The 26,035-nt window shown below is 43.5% G+C and overlaps 1 protein-coding gene across 1 annotated transcript in view; it reads right to left on the minus strand.

Annotated features, from left to right (window-relative positions):
* Nucleotides 1-23,517: 23,517 nt before the first annotated feature.
* The window catches only part of ATAD3A (ATPase family AAA domain containing 3A), a 168,499-nt gene continuing 165,981 nt past the window's right edge, over nt 23,518-26,035 (minus strand). Inside the window, exon 16 of the mRNA XM_082273194.1 lies at nt 23,518-24,082. Within this exon, the coding sequence (XP_082129320.1) occupies nt 23,903-24,082 (180 nt within the window). The 3' untranslated portion in view covers nt 23,518-23,902. The remainder of the gene's footprint in view (nt 24,083-26,035) is intronic.

Below are 26,035 nucleotides of genomic sequence, written 5' to 3' on the forward strand. Positions count from 1 at the left end.
CTTGTAGTTCATTCACAGAGCTCTGTGGATGAATTACACTACTGTGTGGGCCGAACCCCACACAGCCGTGCTGTTTTTAAATTGCGATAGCGGATGTGGGGAAGAAGATCCCCCCCACCCACTGTCATTGGGGGGGGGGATCAGGGGTTTGGGCAGAAGATTTATAGTAACATGCTACATCTTAAATACGGGTATAACATGTTACAAAACGTGAATTCAACCTTAAAAAGCTGCTTTCTCCAGCAGCTGTTATATAGACAGAGTAGTGGAGAGGGAGTTTTAAAGCTGGGTAGCCTAAGCCCGTAAAAGTGGTGCTATTGAGAACTAACTTAATCTGCTTCACATGTTGATAAAACGACTGAAACAGGCGGCTTGGATTTTTTTTTTTTTTTTTTAATCTGGTGCAGGCCAATTTAAAGGATCATAGCACAAGAAAAGTGTCGTTAGGGATTTAATGAATTCCTCTCTATGCACCACTGCTGAAGTCCTCAAAATAAAATGGAATGACTTTCCAAAGTATGAAAAACCTCTGAAATATATTTGTGGTGATCTCCAAATCTCATGTTCAGCTTCAACAGTTTAGTGTGTGTGCTGAGATTAAGGCAGTGTTAAACCTATCATGTAAGAAACTGAAAATATAGGAATCCAATAGGTTCTAAACCCACGCAAATCAATACCCAAAAAACAAAACTACAATAAAGAGCTGCATGTTGTAAAGTGTAAAAAACACCTATACCATACAAAGGATCCACGCTCTTACATCATAAAATACATATCACAATAGTGAATAGACACATAAATACATCTTCATTTAAACGATAGAAAATACATAAAAATTGTAAAGTCAATATATAATCCCACACTTGAATAACGTCCTCGGTGAGTATAAGAAAGGTTCCTCTCCACCAGCATGCAGATGCACTATACACTCTTCAGACTTAACCACTTTACGACCACCAGCCGCAGTTATACTGCGGCAAGCAGCCGCTGCGTAGGTATAGGTATACGTCGGTCGCACGCAGGCAGCTAGGGGGCGAGCGTGTGCCGCCGGCGACGCGCTCCCGCCCCCATGCTCTTCAGCGGGGAAGCCGATGCAGCGGGCAGGCGACTCCGATTGCTGCCTGACACCCCTGATCATTCCCCGCTGAGAGAGAACGGTCAGCTGTTGTAAACACAGCTGACCGTTCTTCTCCCTGGAATGATCATAGAGCCCATGTGATCCTGCTATATAGGATCACGTCTCTATGGTCATTTCAGAAGCCACGCCCCCCCCCAGTTAGAATCACTCTCCTAGGCTCCCATTTAACCCCTCAATCACCTATAATGTTAAAAATTGTTGCTCTTTTTTGTTTATAGCGCAAAAAATAAAAATTGCACAGGTGATCAAATACCACCAAAAAAAAAAGTTCTATTTGTGGGAAAAAAAGGACAATGTATTTGGGTACAGCGTCCCATGACCGCGCAATTGTCCGTTAACCACTTGCCGACCGCTCACTGAGCTGGTACTGCGGCAAAGTGTCTCGTTATCATCTGGCGACGTAGACCTACGTCACCAGACTCTCCCCACCCTCGGCGGCTCACGCGCTGCCAGAGGCTCGCTCCCGCTGTATTCAGACAGAGTCGGGCCAGGGGAGGAGAGGCGGTGATCACCGCCGCTCTTCCCTGAATGAGTGAGGAAATCCGCCCACTTGTGTAAACAAAGCGGGCAGATCTCCTATGTGACAGACAGTCACAGATTACAGGATTCAGCATAGCTGAGAGAAAAGACACATTACCAGTCCCTGCGCAGATCCTGGAGATTGATTCTCAAGCTGGGGAATCTTGTAATATGGCCTGTGGTGAAACACATGAATGAAGCGTGGCAGCTCTCCTAACCCTCCATGGGATATGAGGCAAAGAAGCTGTACAAAAAATAAAGGAACAGAGCGCACACCGCCCTAGTGTAACACCATTTATTTGAAGTTAATAGAAGCCATAAAAACAGGTACTCACAAACAGATAGGAAGTCATGCATGGAAATAAATATCCCCCGATGATGTTTACAGGGCTCTCTCCTCCTAGCCTCGGTGGCTCAGCTGTTCGTCCTGCACTGATCAGTGAGTATCGTACGGCTAAGCCAACCGCCTCGGATTACTCAAGGAGACTCAATGTGGTGCGCCTGCGCACGGTCCAGCCGCCGCCGCACACCCTCCAGGAGCCGGATGCTGTAGCCGCTCAGAGAAACTGACAATGCGGTTAAGCAGAGGGAGACTCCCCGATCGGGACCCAGAGCATGACTTGCATGGGGTTGCTAAGGACAACGTTTAGGAGGCGTAGCCTCCTTCTTCAGATCTCAACACCCCAGAGATCCTTTGCCCTCATTTATATAACAATATAGCGGCTCCTCCCCTCACTATTTCTTAAAGGGACATGACAATAGAGAGCCTGTAATCAGGGGCAATAATATCCAAACATTCATATATATCCATGAATTGTACATATCCAATAAAAATTTATAAAAGTGAATAAGTTCATAATACAATAAAAACTTTAAAAGACTTTAAAAAAAAATTATATATATATATATACATATATATATATATATATATATATATATATATATATATATATATATATAAAACCTACATGACACTGTGGAGACTAGACTAACAAAACAAGATAAACACCATATATGTGCGCATATGTATCTCAAAATATTCCCGTATACTGATACTGGGTGAGTATAAAGGAACACACATGCCAACATATATGTACACTGACATAGAAGACCATAAGAGATGAGGAAGATGTAAATATATGCTGACAACATGTAAAATATATAAACTGGTACATACATAAAAACAAAGTTTTAAATCAAAGTGCCAACCTCCAATTCCTCATTCAAGCCATCGGGGGACATAGAGTTAAGCGTAAATATCCAATACGTTTCGCGCATACATAGACGCGAAAATCTTTCACCTTCTGATAATGTCATAGGGATGGCTTCAATACCAAATAACTCTAACCCCTCAGTGCTGCCCCCATGTACTTGGCAAAAATGGCGGGGAACACTATGTTTGTCTTTCTTTTGTTCGATGAACCGGCGATGTTCACCAAATCTGGTTCTCATAGCCCTCACAGTTCTGCCCACGTAGAATAATCCACATGGGCGCCGCAGACCATATACAACAAATTGTGTGCCGCAGCAGACAAACTGTTGAATATTAAATGTCCACCCATCTTTTCCAACAAAGTGATTTTTCCCATGGTGCATGAAATTACAGGCCATGCACCTTTTGAGTTTACATCTATAAGAGCCCACCATATTTAGGAATAATGGGATGTTATTTACTGACCGTTGTTTCTTGTTTTTAATTTGACTAGGTGCCACAATATTCCGGACACTTCTAGCCCATTTAAAAACTACCTTAGATTAAGTAGGAAGTACTCTACATAGGGCGGAGTCTTGCATAAGGATGGGCCAATGTTTTTTAATGGCCCTTTTGACAGCCCAATGTTGATTGGTAAACTTGGTAATAAAGAGGGTGTTAGCTCAAATCTCGTCAGGAGGCAATCACGATGATATTACAGCCCTTCAGTTGCTACCCTCCCAATAGATAATGAGTTCACCCTCCATCCAGCTGGGAGTTATGACGACACACAGCACTCAAACTTAGTGCAGTCACAACTCTTTATTTCAAGTTTCGTGCTCCCATTTAAAGGATATTTCGGCAGCAGAAACTGGTTTACAATTCGTAAGTCAATTGAACAGTACAACATCACTCATAGAAACAGTTACATGAAAAGGATTTTGTGTCCTATACATCTGTGTCAATATGGGGTGTCTTGTTATAGTATCGGTCCGTCTGTGTTCAGCTTGTCATGTGTTAATGTAAGCAATTGTCAATTGTTTATGGGTGGCATCAGCAATCTCTTATGCAAAATGTCCAACTGTCAAGTGTTCAAATGAATGAATGGAGAGGTGGTTTAACATGTCGTCTAAATGCAAAATATAGCTGTTTGCTGACCAAGGTGGATGAATGGTTTTCAGTGTTAGCTCGTTAATATGTAAATGCAAGGGCCCACATTTCATCACAGGATGGGCATAAACTGAAATATATCTGGAAAATCATAAGGCATATTAATACAATCTTTCAACCCAACCTTTGATCCCAGCTTATTCATAACGGTGGGATCACTTAGAGTCTCTGAATAGCACAAAACAGGTGACATTATTCCAAGGTGTATGTAGGCTGGTGACTTGGTTGTGTGCACATAGGGATATAACTTCTTAGAATTCTATCAAATCAAAACAGACATGTTCAATGGGGAGGGCCATAGCTTGCAAGAGTCCATGGCCTGAAAAATCCAAACTCCATATTATGGCAATGAAGTCACTACAAAATAGACCATGGCAGCACATACCACCTGTTGACGATGGCATGTGATTTTTCAACATGTCCTAAGGCCTTTTCCAGGAAAGGGCAAAAAATAAACCTCCCGTTTTTAATGAGAGGAAAAAAATTCCCTTTCAACCCTCGTTCAGAGCGGTCAGACCAAGTCCCTGGTGGCTATAACGAAAAAACAATGTCCTTTGTGTCCAATCGGCTTGACTTCGACTGTAAAGTGGAGACATGAATGTCTCGTGTCTCTCTCCTTTCCTAGGGTGAGCAAGGGCAAAATGAGGAGAGGTTCTCGGGTGGTGAGCACATGTTGCAAGTAACCAGACAGTGGCTATTAGTGCTCAGCTTGCTACAAAGCGTACCATTGTCGCACGAATGCGACGTCTTCCAGGAGTAGAGGTGTCCGCTGGCATTGTACCAATGCGTCTGTCTAGATCCAGCTGGAATTCGTCTGGTGCTTGTCGTCACAATCTCCAATGATTCGGCTGGTGCTCGTCACAATCTCCAATGATTCGGCTGGTGCTCGTCACAATCTCCAATGATTCGGCTGGTGCTCGTCACAATCTCCAATGATTCGGCTGGTGCTCGTCACAATCTCCAATGATTCGGCTGGTGCTCGTCACAATCTCCAATGATTCGGCTGGTGCTCGTCCCAATCTCTGGTAAGTTGTCGTGGGGTCCAGGGGTGGGGCTTCCGTCTGTCGTGATGCGTGGATCCAAGCCGGGGAGTCGTCTGTCAGTACCGCTGTTCTGGTCACTGCTTGAACCGTTGCAGGAGGTCCGTAGGGTCAGTCTAGCGACGTCAGCTTATGGAGGGGCCTTCACCAGGATTCTGTCACCAGGCTTGAATGGGTGGGTTGGTGCACCTGTTGGCAAAGGAAACGAGAGCGAGAGATCACCATAATCACTGTTTCATTTTTCAATTACCACATATTCCTCTTGCAAAATCTCTAGATATGAGAATAAATGGACTCATGGGGTTGAGACGGGTCTGAAGTCATTCTGACTTTAGCAAGAATAGCAGGTAAGTACAGAGACAAAAATACAAGTTTTACAAGAATGACAGGAGTATTTTGCGCCACTGGGCTTCTGGCCTATAGACAGGCAGCAAAAATAAATGCTAGTGAAACTACTCGCAGCACTGAGGTTTAGGGCCTACAGGAAGGCAGGTAACAGGAAGGATACTTAATGGCACTGTTTTGGGAGAACATAGCATGTCTTCGCATGCAACAATGGTGAGGACCCTTGGAGGGGTTGAACTGCCTTGTATTCCTCCAAAGGTGGAGATGGGTTAAATTGCAGTCCTCTGACTCACCCAAGCAGGAAGCTACCTAGAACTGAGTATCCCTTGCATGGCTAAGATGCTGTGATCACTGAACAACAGGGAGTGAAATTCAAGCTGTCTTGTGTACATGGACACATAGAGACACACAAAACAGCTAGAAGTCAGTACTCATGCAAACATAAATTTATAAGAGATTGCACAATTGCTTGGTGACACCTGAACAGGAAATTGAAACCCAAATAGCCTTGGAGACACAAAATCTGACTTCAAGGACCATTCATATGCAAAACCTGGGCAGTGAGTCACTTTCAGGATGAAAAGAGATAAACTAATTGAATTCACCGCAGGAGGTTACCTTTAAAATTTTTATCAAAGTAGTAACGCTGGCATAAATTCATTTTAATTCTTAGCATACTATCAACAAGCCAACCCCTTCCATCCTATTTTTTTTTTTTTTTGAATGACAGCTTTCTCTTCTACTATTTAACAATACAGATTTCACATACTGCACATCTGATAACGTGCTGTGACATATAAATGACAATCAGCTCACTAGTTTCCAGAGTTACATATGGTATATGTACACAAATCTGTAAAATTTCATTTGTATTCAAGATTATTATATAAGAGTAGTACTACAGTATCTGCCTGAGCACATTATCCCATACCAATAATCTTGTCAAGAGAAAAGGTAGTAAAAGCATAAGTGCATAAATTCAAAAATTAGTGTTTAGCACCAGAATACAAAAGTATGTACCAATATACCAAAGGAAAACTCTAAAAAAAAAAAAAACCAGAGATGCTTAATTATCTAAAGCATTGCACCTAATTTATGCCAGAGCTCATATATGTCAAATTTAGAACACATCAAATATCTGACACCCAATAAATAGAAACTTTCTAACACCCATAAAAACAGTCTAATCAATCAGAAAAAAAATCTATTTGGAAACAATACTCCCATGAGGTTGGTTGTTGTTGAAGGCTGTGCTTGGTCGTTCTGAAAATCTCAAATTTCACTTATCTGAGGAATAAGCATCAGAAAGGTTTAGTAACAAAACATTTTACTTTTCCTCCTAAAAATAAACCAACGGTTAGAGGAATTGAGCATACAGTAATCATATTAAACATTTTCCTTCCTAACAGTGAACTTTTCTAATACCAAAAATTGTTGACGTCAAATGAATTATTACCACGTGGATTTCTATATTTTTTGTTATTATTATGGTATACCATAAACTTAAAGAAAAAAATTATTATTGTTCACCATGGTTGAAAAAAAATGAGCAGCTCAAAACATTAGTAATTTCTCATTTGAATATAAGAACCCATACGTCACCCATTCTTTAGCAATTCGGAACATTCCTTAAAACTTGTTTTCTCTACAAGGCAAAACTGATCGTTAATTTGTATGACAATACAGCTGTTTACAGTTCTTCTTGCTATTACCTGTGTCACAGACCAAAAGAGGTGGGGGGGGGGGAGGGGGGTTTGTTTGCTAAAAGGGCACTTAGAAAATATATATATTTTTTTTTAAAAAGCCAGTGATAAAGAAAGAAAAGTTGATAACACAAAACCTTAATGATGAAAGTTCAAAATTGCTTACGATTTTTAAGGATAGAAATACAATTTTAGTCCTTAAGGTCACACTTTATACACCAAATATATATTTCCTTGCTTCTAAAAGCTGCCATGACCAGCATAGTACGGCAAAATCACATCACTTTTAAAACATAAGTAATAACCACAAAACAAATTATTATGCAACCAACATTCATTCAATGTTATTAAATGCTTTGCTGATACAGCACCTATAGGGACAGTGTTAAAACGAACACAACATAACGATTCATGGATCTAAGGTTGCCCATACACGATACAATTTTCATACAATCTTCCTAAACGTACATTTCATCATTTTCTCGGAATTCTCCTTACCTTGAAAATTTCCCATTATCTTAAGCTCAGAATACAAAGTGAGATCAGCTGAGTTTGAAGGTTTATATATCTATGGGTAGTGACGTCAGTGTTTATACTTTATTGGAAAAACCTAGTTTCCCAACTTATGTGGTTTCCTGCGTCTAAATAATCAGATTTATACATATCCAACTCATGGTCTGCTAATTAACTATCCTTGGTGGGCAAGACTATACCTTCAAGCTCAGCTTAATATCACATACAATCTCCACATACATCTATACAATGGCATGCAATCTTATATAACGACTAAATACACTTAAGTGTCTATACAAATATATACAAGGTTTTGGAGGGGGAATTCACCATCACACACAGTACTGCTTTGTAACCGGGTTCCAGACCCCATTTTATCTTTGGCGCTCCAAGCGCTGGAGTATCAAACCCCATCTTTGGGAATTTCAGATTCCCGGGAGTTGCTAAAATTAGCGGTTAACTGGGTACCGTTTATCTGCTCTGACAGTATAGGGTAGTAATAATAATAATAAAAATATAATCACTTACCCCATACTGTGTTTCTGGCAGATCTCACTTTCTGACACCAAAACTGTTAGCTCAAATCTCGTCAGGAGGCAATCACGATGATATTACAGCCCTTCAGTTGCTACCCTCCCAATAGATAATGAGTTCACCCTCCATCCAGCTGGGAGTTATGACGACACACAGCACTCAAACTTAGTGCAGTCACAACTCTTTATTTCAAGTTTCGTGCTCCCATTTAAAGGATATTTCGGCAGCAGAAACTGGTTTACAATTCGTAGGTCAATTGAACAGTACAACATCACTCATAGAAACAGTTACATGAAAAGGATTTTGTGTCCTATACATCTGTGTCAATATGGGGTGTCTTGTTATAGTATCGGTCCGTCTGTGTTCAGCTTGTCATGTGTTAATGTAAGCAATTGTCAATTGTTTATGGGTGGCATCAGCAATCTCTTATGCAAAATGTCCAACTGTCAAGTGTTCAAATGAATGAATGGAGAGGTGGTTTAACATGTCGTCTAAATGCAAAATATAGCTGTTTGCTGACCAAGGTGGATGAATGGTTTTCAGTGTTAGCTTGTTAATATGTAAATGCAAGGGCCCACATTTCATCACAGGATGGGCATAAACTGAAATATATCTGAAAAATCATAAGGCATATTAATACAATCTTTCAGAGGGTATTAGAGGGTTCCTCACTTTTACCTTCAATCCTTCTACTCTCGCCACCCATAGTGTACCTATCAATGGCCTCATCAATGTGCTCCTCACGGTACCCTTTTTCTAGAAATCTTCTCTTTAATATATCAGCCTGCACCAGGTACTCTGAGACTTCTGTACAATTCCTACGCAACCTACAAAATTGGCTGTGGGGTATATTCTCCTTCCACGTAGGTAAATGGCAACTTGTACGATGTAAGTATGAGTTGCCTGCAGTCTCCTTAAAATGCGTCCTAGAGGTGATGTTTCCATCAGCATCCCAGGATAGCTCTAAATCCAGAAACACCAAAGTTTGCGCATCGACTACATGTGTGAAGCTGATACCATAGGGATTGGAATTGCAGTAGGCCACAAATTCAGAAACTGAATTGAGGTCACCATCCCATATGATAATCACATCGTCAATGTAGCGCCCATAATAAACAAGATTCTCCCAGAAACCCATAAACAAGTTAGCATAGCTCGGCGCAAAATGTGCACCCATAGCTGTGCCAGCGACTTGTCTATAAAATGAGCCATCAAACTGGAAGTAGTTTCTTTCCAGCGCAAATTTAGTGCACGAGCATATGAATTCAGACTGAAGCGGGTGCATGTATTCCGCCTCAGAAAGAAAATACTCCACTGCTCTTAACCCACCCTCATTTGGAATAGATGTGTACAGAGGACACACATCTAGGGATAACCACAGATAGTTGGCTTCCCATTTATATTTTACCAAGGTGTCCAAAACCTGGGAGGAATCCCTAATGTAGGCCAGCAGGGACGTCACCAATGGTTGTAAGAATATATCTACATATTGGGATATTTTGCTGGTGATGCCTTCCATACCAGCCACAATAGGTCTCCCAGGTGGACACCTGGGGTCCTTGTGGACCTTAGGGATGTGGTAAAAATAGGGTGTCTTGAAATAATTATTAAGGAAAAAAGATTTTTCTGCCTTACTGATGATTCCAATACCACACGCCTGATTCACCAATTGTTGTAATTCCAATTTATACCCTGGTAATGGATCCTCACTTAAGCGCTCATACGTGTTTTCATCAGATAACAGTCTGTGGGCTTCAGCAAGATAGTCCATCCTATCTTGAATCACCAATCCTCCACCCTTATCTGCTAAACGTATAACAATGTCATGATTTTCCTTTAAAAGATTCAAAGCACTCTTCTCTGAACTAGATAGATTTTGGGCACTAATCTTCCCCTTGGCTGCAAACGTATTTTCTTAAAATCGGCATAAACCATGGAGTAATAGGTCTTAATATACTCATTCTTCACAAGGTGTGAATAGAAGGTAGATTTAGGACGAAAACTCGTGTGAATGAAGTCATTGCCAAACGGGGTGGAAACCAAATCCACTGGTTCCACACATCCCTCGAAGAGCTATTCCTCCAGCACATTGAGTATTTCAACGTCCATCTCAGTGTTCACAATATCCCCACCGATAGTATCTGTGGGATTTGATCTCACCTCTACAGCCCCACAGTCACCCTCACCTTTCAGAGACTGCAGACTATAATACCGTTTAACTGTAATATTACATATACAGTGGGTACGGAAAGTATTCAAACCCCCTTAAATTTTTCACTCTTTGTTATATTGCAGCCATTTGCTAAAATCATTTAGGTTCATTCTTCTTCCTCATGAATGTACACATAGCACCCCATACTGACAGAAAAACACAGAATTGTTGACATTGTTGCAGATTTATTAAAAAAGAAAAACTGAAATATCACATGGTCCTAAGTATTCAGACCCTTTGCTCAGTATTTAGTAGAAGCCCCCTTTTGATCTAATACAGCCAGGAGTCTTTTTGGGAAAGATGCAACAAGTCTTTCACACCTGGATTTGGGGATCCTCTGCCATTCCTCCTTGCAGATCCTCTCCAGTTCTGTCAGGTTGGATGGTAAACGTTGGTGGACAGCCATTTTTAGGTCTCTCCAGAGATGCTCAATTGGGTTTAAGTCAGGGCTCTGGCTGTCAGTTGTTGTGAAGCCACTCCTTCGTTATTTTAGCTGTGTGCTTAGGGTCATTGTCTTGTTGGAAGGTAAGCCTTCGGCCCAGTCTGAGGTCCAGAGCACTCTGGAGAAGGTTTTTGTCCAGGATATCCCTGTACTTGGCCGCATTCATCTTTCCCTCGATTGCAACCAGTCGTCCTGTCCCTGCAGCTCAAAAACACCCCCACAGCATGATGCTGCCACCACCATGCTTCACTGTTGGGACTGTTTTGGACAGGTGATGAGCAGTGCCTGGTTTTATCCACACATACCGCTTAGAATTAAGGCCAAAAAGTTCTATTTTGGTCTCATCAGACCAGAGAATCTTATTTCTCACCATCTTGGAGTCCTTCAGGTGGTTTTTAGCAAACTCCATGCGGGCTTTCATGTGTCTTACACTGAGGAGAGGCTTCCGTCGGGCCACTCTGCCATAAAGCCCCGACTGGTGGAGGGCTGCAGTGATGGTTGACTTTCTACAACTTTCTCCCATCTCCTGACTGCATCTCTGGAGCTCAGCCACAGTGATCTTTGGGTTCTTCTTTACCTCTCTCACCAAGGCTCTTCTCCCCCGATAGCTCAGTTTGGCCGGACGGCCAGCTCTAGGAAGGGTTCTGGTCGTCCCAAACGTCTTCCATTTGAGGATTATGGAGGCCACTGTGCTCTTAGGAACCTTAAGTGCAGCAGAAATCTTTTTGTAACCTTGGCAAGATCTGTGCCTTGCCACAATTCTGTCTCTGAGCTCTTCAGGCAGTTCCTTTGACCTCATGATTCCCATTTGCTCTGACATGCATTGTTATCTGGAAGGTCTTATATAGACAGGTGTGTGGCTTTCCTAATCAAGTCCAATCAGTATAATCAAACACAGCTGGACTCAAATGAAGGTGTAGAACCATCTCAAGGATGATCAGAAGAAATGGAAAGCACCTGAGTTAAATATATGAGTGTCACAGCAAAGGGTCTGAATACTTAGGACCATGTGATATTTCAGTTTTTCTTTTTTAATAAATCTGCAACAATGTCAACAATTCTGTGTTTTTCTGTCAGTATGGGGTGCTATGTGTACATTCATGAGGAAGAAGAATGAACTTAAATGATTTTAGCAAATGGCTGCAATATAACAAAGAGTGAAAAATTTAAGGGGGTATGAATACTTTCCGTACCCACTGTATACCTATGCAGATCCCTAAACAATTCAAAAAGGTTTGCATTACAACTCGGGGCAAAGTTGAGTCCTTTATGCAAGAGACTCAATTCCCCTTCATTGAGTATATGGGTGGATAAATTAAATATCTTTACAGTGGAATCTAGACTTCCAATTTTCCTTTTTGCCTCGCTTGAATGAGAAATTGGAGGTTGGCACTTTGATTTAAAACTTTGTTTTCATGTATGTACCAGTTTATATATTTTACATGTTGTCAGCATATATTTACATCTTCCTCATCTCTTATGGTCTTCTATGTCAGTGTACATATATGTTGGCATGTGTGTTCCTTTATACGCACCCAGTATCAGTATACGGGAATATTTTGAGATACATATGCGCACATATATGGTGTTTTTAATCTTGTTTTGTTAGTCTAGTCTCCACAGTGTCATGTAGGTTTTATATATATATATATATATATAATTTTTTTTAAAGTCTTTTAAAGTTTTTATTGTATTATGAACTTATTCACTTTTAATAAATTTTTATTGGATATGTACAATTCATGGATATATATGAATGTTTGGCTATTATTGCCCCTGATTACAGGCTCTCTATTTTCATGTCCCTTTAAGAAATAGTAAGGGGAGGAGCCGCTATATTGTTATATAAATGAGGGCAAAGGATCTCTGGGGTGTTGAGATCTGAAGAAGGAGGCTACGCCTCCGAAACGTTGTCCTTAACAACCCCATGCAAGTCATGCTCTGGGTCCCGATCGGGGAGTCTCCCTCTGCTTAACCGCATTGTCAGTTTCTCTGAGCGGCTACAGCATCCGGCTCCTGGAGGGTGTGCGGCGGCGGCTGGACCGTGCGCAGGTGCACCACATCGAGTCTCCTTGAGTAATCCGAGGTGTTTGGCTTAGCCGTACGATACTCACTGATCAGTGCAGGACGAACAGCTGAGCCACCGAGGCTAGGAGGAGAGAGCCCTGTAAACATCATCGGGGGATATTTATTTCCATGCATGACTTCCAATCAGTTTGTGAGTACCTGTTTTTATGGCTTCTATTAACTTCAAATAAAAGGTGTTACACTAGGGCGGTGTGCGCTCTGTTGCTTTATTTTTTGTTCAGCATAGCTGAACCTGCGATCTGTGTCACACAACCCCCTCCCCCTCACACACGTCAGTAAGCATGAGGCATACATTTAACCCCTTGATCGACAATAAAGTTAACCCCTTCCCTGCCAGTGTCATTACAGTAACAGTGCATATTTATAGCACTGATTACTGTAGTAATGTCACTGGTACCCCCAAAAGTGTCAAAAATGTCAGTTAGGGGACCGATCTGTCCGCCGCAATGTCGCAGTCCCGCAAAAAAAAAAAAAAAAAAAAAAAAAAAAAAAAAAAAATCGCAGATCGCCGCCATTACTAGTAAAAAAGAAAAAAAAATTAAACAATAAAAATGACAAATCTTTCCCGTAGTTAGTAACTTTTGCGCAAACCAATCAAAATACGCTTATTGTGATTTTTTTTTACCAAAAATATGTAGCAGAAAACAAATTGGCCTAAAATATTAAAAAATTTAGATTTAAATTTTTTTTTGGGAATGTTATCAGAATGTAAAAAATAGTTTTTTTTTCAAAATTGTCGCTCTCTTTTTCAAAAGTTAAAAATCGCACAGGTGATCAAATACCACCAAAAGAAAGCTCTATTTGTGGGAAAAAAGGACATAAATTTAATTTGGGTACAGCGTCGCACGACCGCGCAATTGTCCGTTAAAGTAACGCAGTGCCGAATCGCAAAATATAGCCTGGTCAGGAATGGGGTAAAATCTTCTGGTCTTAAAGCGGTTAAAAATACGCTCATTGAGAATTTTTTTGTCAAAGACATGTAGCTAAATACATTTTGGCCTAAATATATGACAAAAATTTAATATATTGGATATTTTTTAACTGTCAAACTTCGCAAAATTTTCACTCTTTTTTTATTAATATCCCAAAAAATGAAAAGCGCAGAGGTGATCAAATACCACCAAAAGATCGCATGACCGCGCAATTTTCAGTTAAAGTTGCGCAGTGCCAAGTTGCAAAAAGTGGCCTGGACGTAAAGCAGGAAAACCTTCCGGTGGTAAAGTGGTGAAAGTAACGCAGTGCCAAATTGCAAAATAGGGCCTGGTCAGGAAGGGGGAAAATCCTTAGTCCAGAAGCCAAATTGCTCATATGGGAAAAACCAAGATGTCATACATGAGGTCACAGGTCTGAATTCAAACCGCTGCTGTCATCCATTCAATATGTATATAAATAGTGTATTCAAAGCCCCAGTGTGGCCATATAGAGAAGGAGAGGAAGAAACATTAGTGGTGCAGTATTTCAAATCATTTATTTAAAAAATTTGATTTTTTGTTCATACGGTAAAATCCATTTCTCGGAGTTCATCAACGGACACAGCCCTCCATCAATCGTAACTACTGCGTTAAATTGCCTCCTCCAGGAGTAGGACTAAGCAGAAAAAAAAAAATCAACACCTGGCTACACCCATGGGCCGTCCTCAGCTTGGTATATAACCCCCCTCTCTGCTCTAGGTAATCAGTATAGGAGCAAGCAATAATCAGAACTCCAGAGGGGTGGGATGCTGTATCAGTCGATGAACTCAGAAAATCCATTTCTCTGATGTTCACTGACGGACACAGCTTCAGATTTGCATAACTGTTGGGTTATACTGCCCTCTACAGCAGTAGGACACTTGGCAGAAAAAAAAGTCTGGCTACGCCCATGGGCGAGCCCAGGGGGTTTACTCTCTCTTTCTGCTATAGGCACTAAGTTTTATTACAAGCAGTGTCAGAAGAATTACCACTCCACAGAGGGGTTGGTGCTGTGTCCGTCAATGAACATCAAAGAAATAGATTTTACGATAAGTCAAAAATCCCATTTTCTCTTTTGTTCATTGACGGACACAGCGTCAGATGATTATAACCGTTGGGACATCCCAAAGCAGTGTTAAACACGAGGGGTGGGAACAGCAAAAAAAATTCCAAGGCTAAACAGTAGCCAACCAGGCAACAGGAGCTCAACCAATACAACTGGAGCCCACCTGAAAAAAAAAAAAAAAAAAACAATACACCTTCGAAAAGGATTAGGTCCTCTAAACAGCAGCCTGCAAAACCTTGCTGCCAAAAGAAGCATCCGCAGATGCCAACACATCCACTTTATAAAACTTTGTGAAAGTGTGCACCAATGACCAAGTGGCCGCCTTGCAAACCTGCGTCACTAATCGCTCAGAGTTCCAAGACACTGATCGGTAGTCTGGACTCTTCCAGCATCTAGATCCTCTAAATAGAATGCTTGCCAAGGGCACCACCCCAGCCGGACAGGCTGGCATCCATGGCGACTACTGTCCAAAACAAAGGGAGGAAGGATTTGCCCAGCCGAAGCACCGGAGAATGAAGCCACCATATCAGGGACTCCTTCGTTCCCCGACTCAGCTGGATCTGATTGTCCAGAGACTGCAGAGTCTTGTCCCATTTGGTCAGAATCTACCTTTGCAGGGACCTCATATGGAACTGTGCAAACGGAACTGCCTCAAAAGGTAAACACCATCAGGCCCAGCACCTGCATGCAAGTCCGGAGGGATGATCATCTGTTGGACAGCAGGAGATGAATTGAAGCCTGCAATTTCTGAAGTTTGTCCAGAGGAAGGAGCACTCTGGCTAAGGCCGAGTCAGGCCCAGATAGTCTAGCTTTGCGGACGGAACAGGGGCAGACTTCTGAAAATTCAGAATCCAGCCAAACTCTCGCAGAGTTGCAATTGTGATCTTCAGGTTTTCCACCAGAGCAGGAGACTCTGCTTGCAGAAGGAGATCATCCAAGTAGCCCAGTACTTCGATCCCCCGTTGGCATAGCACCAGGGCTAACACTTTTGTGAAGACACAGGGAGCAGAGGCGAGACCAAAGGGTAACATCACAAACTGATAATGCTCCTCTCTCATGGCAAAGCAGAGGAAGTGCTGGTGACTAGCACATATTGAAATGGGAAGGAAAGCATCCTTGATGTCGATAGAAGGCGAGGAAATCCCCCTGATGCAGAGATGCCACCACCGTGCAAATGGACTCCATTCTGAACTGCAGCACCCACACAAAGCAGTTCAGCGCCTTGCTGTCCAGGATTGGATGCACTTTGCCTTCCTTCCTGGGAACTGTACATCGTAAAAACCCTGAAAACGTTCCAAAGTTGGAACTGGGACAAACATCCCTTGATGTAACAGGTCTTGTACCGCCCCAAACAGACCCTGTAAGTGGTCCGGGGACAGGCGCAAGTTGTAAGGAAAGAACAGGGAACAAGCTCAGTCTTGTAGTTGGACTGAATACATTTGTGGACCCACTTGTCTTGACCCAGTCAAGTCCATGGGTCCGGAAACCAGTGAAGACGTTTCCCGCCCCATCCCCGATACGGGTGAAGGCGCACCTTCATCCTGAAGGAACCTTGTCCGCGGGTCTGGGGTCTTAAGAAGTGACTCCTCATAGGGGTAACACCTAGTAAAGTGCTTAGGGACCCGCTTTGGTCGTCCCTTCTCTATCGACAATTCTGTCAAAATGGGTGGGGAAAGGAAACACCTTTGCTGCTCTGGATAGCTTGTGAGTGCCAAAAGGGAACCTGTGCCTCCATCGCAGTTGCATACTCCATCTTCAAGGTCTCCCACACAGCTACAATCAGTGCTTCCACCAGTGCCTTTTCGTACGCGATTGCAGACGTGGAGGAATCATCCTCACAATCAGAGGATTCCGGGCATATGGTTGCAGACCCAGCGGGGTGACCCACATTCGCGGCGGCCGAATCAGATTCAGGATCTGATGAAACAGATAAGGCAGGGGTCAATTTTTGCTAGCCCGTCACCGAAAGACCACCTCCATCCGGGACACAAAGGACTCCAGAACCACCATCAGTGCATCAATGGATGGTTGGGACCCGGAGTCCCTGCAGTCTCAGAGAGGGGATCAAGTGGGGAGATGTGCTCCAAAGACTCCATGAGTCCCCAGGTGGACCCCCACAAAAAGTGTAAACCACTGCAAGGGACAACCCCCACCGTGCTGGCAGCACCACCCAAAAATGGCCGCCATGTATAGAAACGCACAGGCTACGACAAAATGGCGGCCCCACGAGGCTTACAGGGACCCAGGCCTCAAAGGCAGACCCGGGCAGGACGGGGGGCCCTGGCAGGAGCCCCAACCAGGTACAACCCCCACACAGTTGATCGTCCGGTCCCTGGCGGAACACACTCTCCCCCTTGCCCTCATCACAAATATAACACCCTGCCCCCACCCCAGGAGGTGGACCAGACCACCCAAACAGCTCCAACATATGTGGAAGAAGAGGGGGGTAGGATTGGGGACAGATGACAAGGAGGGGTGCCTCATTGGAAGGAGAGTAACCCGGGGGTCTGACTATCCCAAGGCGGGGCCCATGTCCCCCCCAAAACCCTCCAGGGGTAGAGGGGGAACAGCTACTCGCCATTACCAGGAACCAGGCGGGCATTGCGCCAGACAGAACCCCCCTCCATCGAAATGGGGTTCTGTCAACCAGAAGGAACACTGAGACTCGGGCTGAGACCCAGTCGTATGCGTCCTCAGGAGCTGTTCAACTCACAGGCCAACCCCCATCCAGTGGGGCTATGTTGCTGCTGACCTAGCACGGAGCTAAGGTCTGCGCATGCTCACTGGTCAAACTGGGGTGAACACTGGATCTAGATTATCCAGCCCGTCGCCCAGTCCGGCAGTTGATTGTAGATCTCACAGGAAAAATCCATGAGAAAAAAAGGCTATCTAAAAAGAAAAAATTGCAAGGACCAAAGATCGCAGCAAGGAACTAGGTCCTTACTCCTGACTAGGCAGAAAAAACTGCCTATAGCAGAGAGGGAGTATACCCCCTGGGTCTGCCCATGGGCATAGCCAGACTTTTTTTCTGCCTAGTGTCCTACTCCTGTAGGGGGCAGTATAACTCCACAGTTATGAATATCTGAAGCTCTGTCCGTCAATGGACAAAAGAGAAATGGATTTTACGGTAACTACAAAAATCCCAAAATCGCAAAAACATTGGCAGTATAATAGTAGCTCCTCCGTTCGCCCCCCACCCCCCGTCACAAGGCTGTGTATGCGTTTTATTCTTACATAGCCCAGTGAGCAACTCCCCCCCCCTCCAGGAATGGGAGAGGCTGCATCTGCTCTGCCTTCTCCCGCCCCCCCTCTCTCTCCCTGTGCCCGCCCACACACTCAGTGCAGCCCGTGCGTGCTGTATGTGCAGGAGATGTGTGGGCGGGAATGTTTAATTTAAGCAGTCGGCAGCTACATAGTGAACTGAGTGAGTAACCCCCCTTTGCCTCTGTCACCCCCCTCTCCCCATGTCAGCCCCCTTTCCCTCCCCGTCAGCCCCCTTTCCTTCTCTGTGTCACCCCCCCCCCCTTGTCTCTCTCTGTCAAACCCTCTCCCTCTCGGGGGGCGATACAGCTTCTCAACAAGGGCGCTGGAGACCCTAGGTACGCCTCTGGTCTGTCCATATCCACAAAAAGAGAGTCTGACCTCCAAAAGGACTTAGTAGCTGCAAGATACACCCGAACTGCATGAACCTCTTTCAAGGTATGCAAAGCAAATTCCTTGGGATGGGCCGGCTTGGGACACAAGGAAGGCAACACGTCCTCATTCAAATGGAAGTCAGAGACAACTTTGGGCAGGAATGATAGACGGGGGTGAAGAACCACTTTATCCCTATGGACCACCAAATAGGCACTGCGACAGGATAATGCCGCCAATTCCGATGCCCTGCGAGCTGAGGTAATAGCCACCAAGAATGTCACCTTCTGGGATAAAGTAGACTAGGGAATCTCCCAAATATTCTCAAATGGAGGTCTCTGGAGAACCGGAAACAATAAATTGAAACCTCATGGCAGCAAAAGAGACCATACAGGTGGAGCCACCTGTCGAAATCCCTGAATAAAGGTACGTACTAAAGAGTGCGTGGGTAGGGGGCCACTGAAAGAAGATTGTCAAGGCAGACACCTGGCCCTTGATGGTACTCAAAGCCAACTTCTGAACAATGCCCCGTTGAAGAAAGGTTAAGATCTGAGCCACGGAAAAGGATCGAGGATGAGCGCCAATAGACTCACACCAAGAAATGTATGCTTTCCCCGAACGATAGTATATCTTGCTGGAAGAGGACTTCCTCGCTTTCACCATAGTAGGGATCACTGATCCGGACAAACCTCTATACCTCAGTACCTGGTTTACAACACGACAGCAACCGTTGAATCACGGCCCGTGGTTCCTGAAATTTGTCCAGAGGAAGCACCACTGAAGATCAATGGAGAGCTTTCTTGGAGGCTTGGTCTGCAGACCAATTCTTAAGCCACAGCACGTGCCTAATTACCACCAATGAAACAAAGTTTGGACAGCACAGGAGCTGTATCAAAAATAAACTGCAAACCATGGCCCAACTAGTCCGCTAAATCAACATAAGCAGTAGGGACCTGCTCACCCCCTGGTGCAAAAGCTTGGCTCATTCAGTTAGGGTCTGAAACATCAGGGCTGAGGCAAAGACTGGCCCCAATGCCAAACCAGCCATAGTAAACATGCTGCGTGCCACAGCCTCCATTTTCCTGTCAGCCAGGTCCTTAAGGACGAGGATTCCTCTACTGGGATCATGGATGCTTTAATAAACCGGAAAACAGGAGGGTCCACCACTGGTGAACTAGTCCATTTTTTTTTTTTAAAGGGACTCCTCAAAATGGTAATGTACAGCAAAACGTTTGGGGACCACAAAGGGTAATTTTGGTTGTTCCCATTCCTTACAGGAAACCCTGTCAAAACAAGGCACATAAGGAAATGACTTCGGAGTAGGAGATGACCTATGTGTACCAAGCAACACAGCCATGTCCGTAGCTACATCAGCCGCATCCTCCATTTTTAAAGTCTCAAGCACTGCAGTGATAAGAACGTCTACCTTTTTCACTCGCTGCTGCAACCATGGAGGAATCATCCTTACTATCGGATGGATCTGGGGGTGCGATATTAAGTCCCCGTGGACGGCATTTGCCCACACGCCACTTCCACTCGGGACACTAAGGACTGGAGGAACACCGTCAGTGCAACCATGAGAAGCTTGAGTACTAAGGGATCTGCCACCTCCATGAGGGGGTCAGCAGGGGAGATGTGACCCTGAGACTCCATAAGGAAAAGAAGACCTAGCAGTACAAAAACCATCTTTTGGCACCACTAAAGGATCCCCACAAAGCTCAGGGTACCTATCAGCAGAGAGAGATAACAGGGACCCCCCAAGGTCAAACTGACCAGAGGAGCCCCGATAATTCGAACCCAGCATCATCATGGATGCCCTCCCTCTTCATATGTCCCGGGCACAGGAAGAGGAAACTAAGGAAGAAGAGGAGGAGCTTCATAATCCCGAGGCTTCGGTTGTCTACAGCGTCTCCTGGACTAAGGGAAAATGGTCCCGTGACATCAGGCTACACAAACATGGCCACCAGCCAGACTAAGAAAATGCCCACCATCAGCTACAAACGCTGAAGCTCTGAATGCTCTGTCTGCAAGGGACCCCCCCCAAAAAGGTAGGACACGTGTTAGGAGAGACTCTGCTGTGCACTTTGCACCAGTCTCTGCCCTGGGACCCTCCTACACTAAACCCACACTGCAAAAAGTAGGGAATGTACCTAGTGGTCTCCTACACTGGGACCCCTCCAGACTATCAGGGCAGGACACACACTAACCCTTACAGAGTGGGGATAGCGGGGGAGACCCCAGGGGTCTCGGCTGCATTCTCTGCCCTGGGACCCCTACCAGACTCCAGGTCCAGACAAAGGGGAAAGGGAGTAGGGGAAGCCCAACTCACCGAGGGATTTAAGGATGGGAGGAAGGAACATGCAGGCAGGTCCAACTGTCCCTGTAAGTTACCTGTGTCCACCCCAAAAAAACGCCAAAAGGGGAGAGAGGGGACTGTACTTACCCTTCCATGGTGCGGGTAACACTCCAGACAGATTCCTCGCCACCGAAGTAGGTGAGCTGTCGGCCAAGGGACCCCTGCGACTCAGACCCAAGCCCGGTTGCATGCGACCCTGCGAGATGTTTAACTCATGGTTTAGCCTCTGTCCGCGAGGCTATGTCGCGGCCCACCTAGCGAGTAGCTGCGGTCTAAATGCGCTCGCTGGCTTTGGGGACCACTGGATCTAGATTATCCAGCCCATCAGTTGATTGTAGATCTCCAGAGAAAAAAAAACAAAAAAGATGCAAGGAAGGAGAAAAAATTGCTAGGACCAGAGATCCCAGGCAGGAGCCTAGGTCCTTACTCCTGACTAGACAGATTAAAACTGATTACCTAGAGCAGAGAGGGGGGTTATATACCAAGCTGAGAATAGCCCATGGGCGTAGCCAGGCGTTTTTTGTTCTGCCTAGTCCTACTCCTGGAGGAGGCAATATAATCTAGTAGTTATGACTTAAGAAGTGATGTTTCCGTCAATAAACAAAAGAGAAAAGAAGGTTGTATTGCACTTACATCAAGACGACAGGGATCAGCATGTATTGTATAGGAATCGCCGGTTTGCGCTCCACCTGCATTCCAGCTGACTGGAATTGACTTATCTCAAACAGCACCCAATGCGGTTTCGTCAGTCTATGTCGGACCTCCTCTGGGGATTACCTGAGAGCAAACTGGCGATTCCTATAAATTGTGCTGATCCCGGTCTTCTTTGATATAAGTGTAATACAACCTTCTTTTTTATATAAATGATTTGAAATATCACACCATGAGAGCATTTCTTCCTCTCCATATGGCAACACTGGAGCTTTGAATACGCTTCATTCCTGTAACCTCATGTATGACATCTTGGATGTTTCTATATGCGCAATTTTACTTCCTGTAATAGGGGTCAATTAAGTCTGGTGCATCTGCATGCTGGTGGTGCGGAACCTTTCCTATACTCACTGAGGATGTTATTTACGTGTGGGATTATATATGGAGTGGACTTCACAAATTTTATGTATTTTCTATTATTTAAATGAAGATGTATTTGTCTATTTACTATGGTGAAATGTATTTTATGATGTAAGAGCGCAGTTCCTTTGTTTCTTTTCAAGAAACTGAAAGTGTTTGAAATCTGGCTGTTATTCTGAACCTGACATTCTAAGTCACGACCCAGAATCGGTATGCATACAAGGATGCCGAAGCGAAGCCAAAAGGTCCTTATCTGCCTACACGTTTAGTAACTCTGTAAGCCAGCATGACAGCCATGGAACAAGTATTTTTTTTTCAAAAAAATCAGCAACGGCAGAATCTCAATTCTATCCATTACCTGGATTTGGAGATGCTCATTTATAGTTTGGATTTACCTTTATATTATGTCCCTGCAGATATATTTTAAGTAAACCCATGCCCAGATCATGGAACACTAAAGTATTGATATATTTTGAACAAACAATAAAAAAGCAGTTTAAAGCAAGTCCACAATCATCTCTGTAGCCAAAGGCAATGTGGAGAAATTAATTTTCAAAGTTTCACAGGTATTGAGGTATTAGCTTTGTTTCTATTGAGGGCAGATCTTGGCAGGCTGTCAGCTGTCTAATGTAAACAACCAGCAGGTGTTTTTAAGCTGCTAGACAACTTGCACAGGTTGTATCTACCCCTTGCACCTCCAATCCTAGATTTTTAGTGCTCCCTGGAGGCACAGGTGCAGCATCTAGCTTTGTTGCCTACAGCCCATGAAAGACTATGGCAGGCTAAAGTACACTGTGGCATGACAGGGTTGCATGCTGTATCGAGTCTAATGCCCCATACACACATGCAGATTATCTGCAGACTTTTGTCTGCAGACTTACCTTTTCTATGTAGTGCAAGGGCCTGCCGGATTGCATACAAATTGAAAGTGTTTAGGTTTGACCTCATATTATATGGTTTTGGTAAGTCTGCAGACAAAAGTCTGCAGATAATCTGCACGTGTGTATGGGGCATTACTCACATTTAGCACAGTATTTGTTCAGGAAAGTATGCAAGTTTTCTGAATTCCAGAAAAACGTTACTGAACACAGAGGGCCCTAAACCGAGTACGGTGTACAATGCTGTCCATCTGCAGCATATTTCAGTCTGCAAAAAACTTTGGTGAACTGCAGGCAGTGGGGCTTGGATACTGCACCTGTACGTCCTGGGCAAACTCAAAACACCAGGATTGGAAGCTAGACACCCCATGTGCAAGAATCCACTAAACACACAACTTAAGAGACTTTGTTGTAATATTTGAGAACCGAAAAGTTTGCATGAAAAGCAGCTAGGGAGGTCAGAGGTGGATTTTTATTTTTTTTTTTAATTCTAGTGTGGTTTGTTAGGAGTACAGAAATATCCATAGTCTTGGCATTGGTGCACTTTAAATATTGACAACCACACTCTCAAGTCTAGTGTTTTTGGAAGATCAAGACGTGAATCAGAAAACAATATTTGAACAATTTAAAAAAGGAAGACATGAAACAATTGCATCACTATTTTTTTTTTTTTTTCATAGATGGCGGTTCAACAATCACATTACTCTATTACTCTTTACATTTGACCAGAGATAGTTATTGCAGCAGCTTCAGTCAGGGTTAAAACAATGCATTCATTTCTTTTACAATACAATTGCCATGGACGCCCTAAAATTAATATAAAAAACAGACAAGAGTTCAATAGGGAATGAATGGTGAAAAGGATGCTGTCGTCTTCTCAATGCAAGAACTACAGCCCTGCTCCCTGCCCACGGGAGGCTACAAATGTGCCACTTTGTCCTCACAGATGATCGGCCCAACTGCTTTTGGATTCTGTTGCCTGCAGCTACAGGCTGCAGTGGCTTGCTGTTAACTGGTTGAGGCAGTTAAATGGTCACTTATTTCCTGGTGCGTCAGACGGGGGTTCCTTCCAGTAGATGCTGCAGAGGGTTTTTGCTTGCTCCTTTGTCCCCTTCCTTGACCTCTGCCTTTAGCCATTCCATCTTCTGCTTGTGCTGCCGGACAGCATCAGCCACACGGGCATCGATCATGGCTTCTGTCAAAATTCCATCTTCTGAGGCATAGGCTGCAGCCTGAGACAGAAAGAATAACAGTTATCGGGAACAGAAGAAATTCCACTATTAATTCCAGTACTACTTTTATGCAACCCATGTGATATTTTCACACATTGTTAAAAGGAAATCTAACGCCACAACACTTTCATTTTAGAACATCAGCATTGTATTAGCAATACAAACAATAGCTATTTTTGACAATCCAAGCAAATGTTTGGGAAATCTTTAAAAATTTTACAAACTATTAGATCATTCAGATTGATAGTGATAGATGGATAATTGCTGATAATTACTGCACTTTTGTGAGTAGTTTTAATATATTTTACTTAGTGAAGCCCGTAGGGTGTTTTATTATGTCTGGCTCCTTCCCCTTCTTTTTAACATATGATCGAGGAGAGAGCGTAGAGGAGCTGGAAAAGAGGTACTTGGGAGGCTGTGCTAGACCCATCCATCCAGGGAATATTGTCACAGTTCGAGGCTTGTTTATATCCCAGGTCTGGTGAGTGCATCCCCATAAGGGTTTCTTCCTTGAGAGCACCTTGGCACCTATGTGGATTATTTTGAGCACCTTTCCAGCACTTGAAGTTCCATTCAAGGGAACTATTTACTTTGGACTGCACTTTCATTCAGCAATTTTTGCACCATTTGCATTGTTTGCACTATGAACATTTTATGAATGCACTTTGTCCATGTATGCACTTTATTGTTATGAATTTTGTATTTCTTGATTATATTATGCACTGATTCACTTTATTATTCTTCACAACCATTTTATGCCTGTTCGCGCTGCTTTTAGATTGATTTTTAATTTTATGGCTCAAGATTGGATTTTTTCATTGGGATACGATCAACGCAATTTAAATCCTATCAATCAAATTCACCATATCTCCAATTGCTTTGTAATTTTATTAAAAAAAAAAAAAAATGGAATCAAATATTCAAGCTGTCACATGAATGGCCAGCTTTAGGTTATCCATAAGATTTAGACAAACCTGAAAAGTCACGTCAGGTCTGAAGGCAGCCATATCCCCACACAAATGGAGGTATCTGCTGAGGATGGCTAGAAAGGCATGTCAGCTGCTTGATCCTGCTGAATTAGGAAGAAGGCACAATGATCTCCCAATATCCAGCTTTATATTTAATTTTCTGCACTAAAATAGTGCAGATGTTTTCTCCACAGGAAAACCTGCACGAAATTCTTTCAAAGTTCCCTTTTAACTGTGAAATCTAGAGCATAAAATCTAACCTCCAATGAAGTCCAGCAAAGGAGATTTATTACCCCCCTAATCAGTAATTTTCTCCACCACATTTGCCGAAATAACAATCAGAGCAAGACAGAACTAAGAGGATTACTTCCTCAAATTCCCCCTTACTTCATCATGTAAATTGCTGTGTCAGAAGCAGATTGCATGCCTGACACTCGCAGAATTCCCTCATGAATCCTTCTAGGTCAGATATAGCTGAACAGCATGTAGCTAAAATAGTAAAAAGGACCAGACCGACCTCTCTTCCCACACAAAACAAATTTGCAAACTTAAATGATATTCCAAAGGTAATCCCATCAGAGCTTCAGCTAAATATTCACAGCTCTAAAACCCAATTTGTAAATCTAAAAACCTAAAGCTGTCGTGGGATTACAAACATGAGACACTGGTGGGTCTAATTTCAGGTCAAAACACCCAATTTTGATCTATTCAATGAATCGTGCACTTCTATACGTACCAAGGGTTTCTCTGCCAGAGTCCCAAGTTTAGTCAACATCCACTACCGCCACCAAGGAAGGGGCTCCAATGTAGGCAATACATTTACAAACGCGTGGAAATTTATGCACAGATATATACTCCCACTTAGAGAATAGGAAGCTTAGGGTGATTCAACCAAACAGTATCTATTTTAAAATGAAAGGTCAGATCAGTGGACTAAACTGACAAAAAGCACAATTTTATACAAGCTGCACTATCACAAAACAAA

This window comes from Pelophylax lessonae (assembly GCF_965119305.1).
Source record: "Pelophylax lessonae genome assembly, chromosome: 12".
Taxonomy (NCBI): Eukaryota; Metazoa; Chordata; class Amphibia; order Anura; family Ranidae; genus Pelophylax; species Pelophylax lessonae.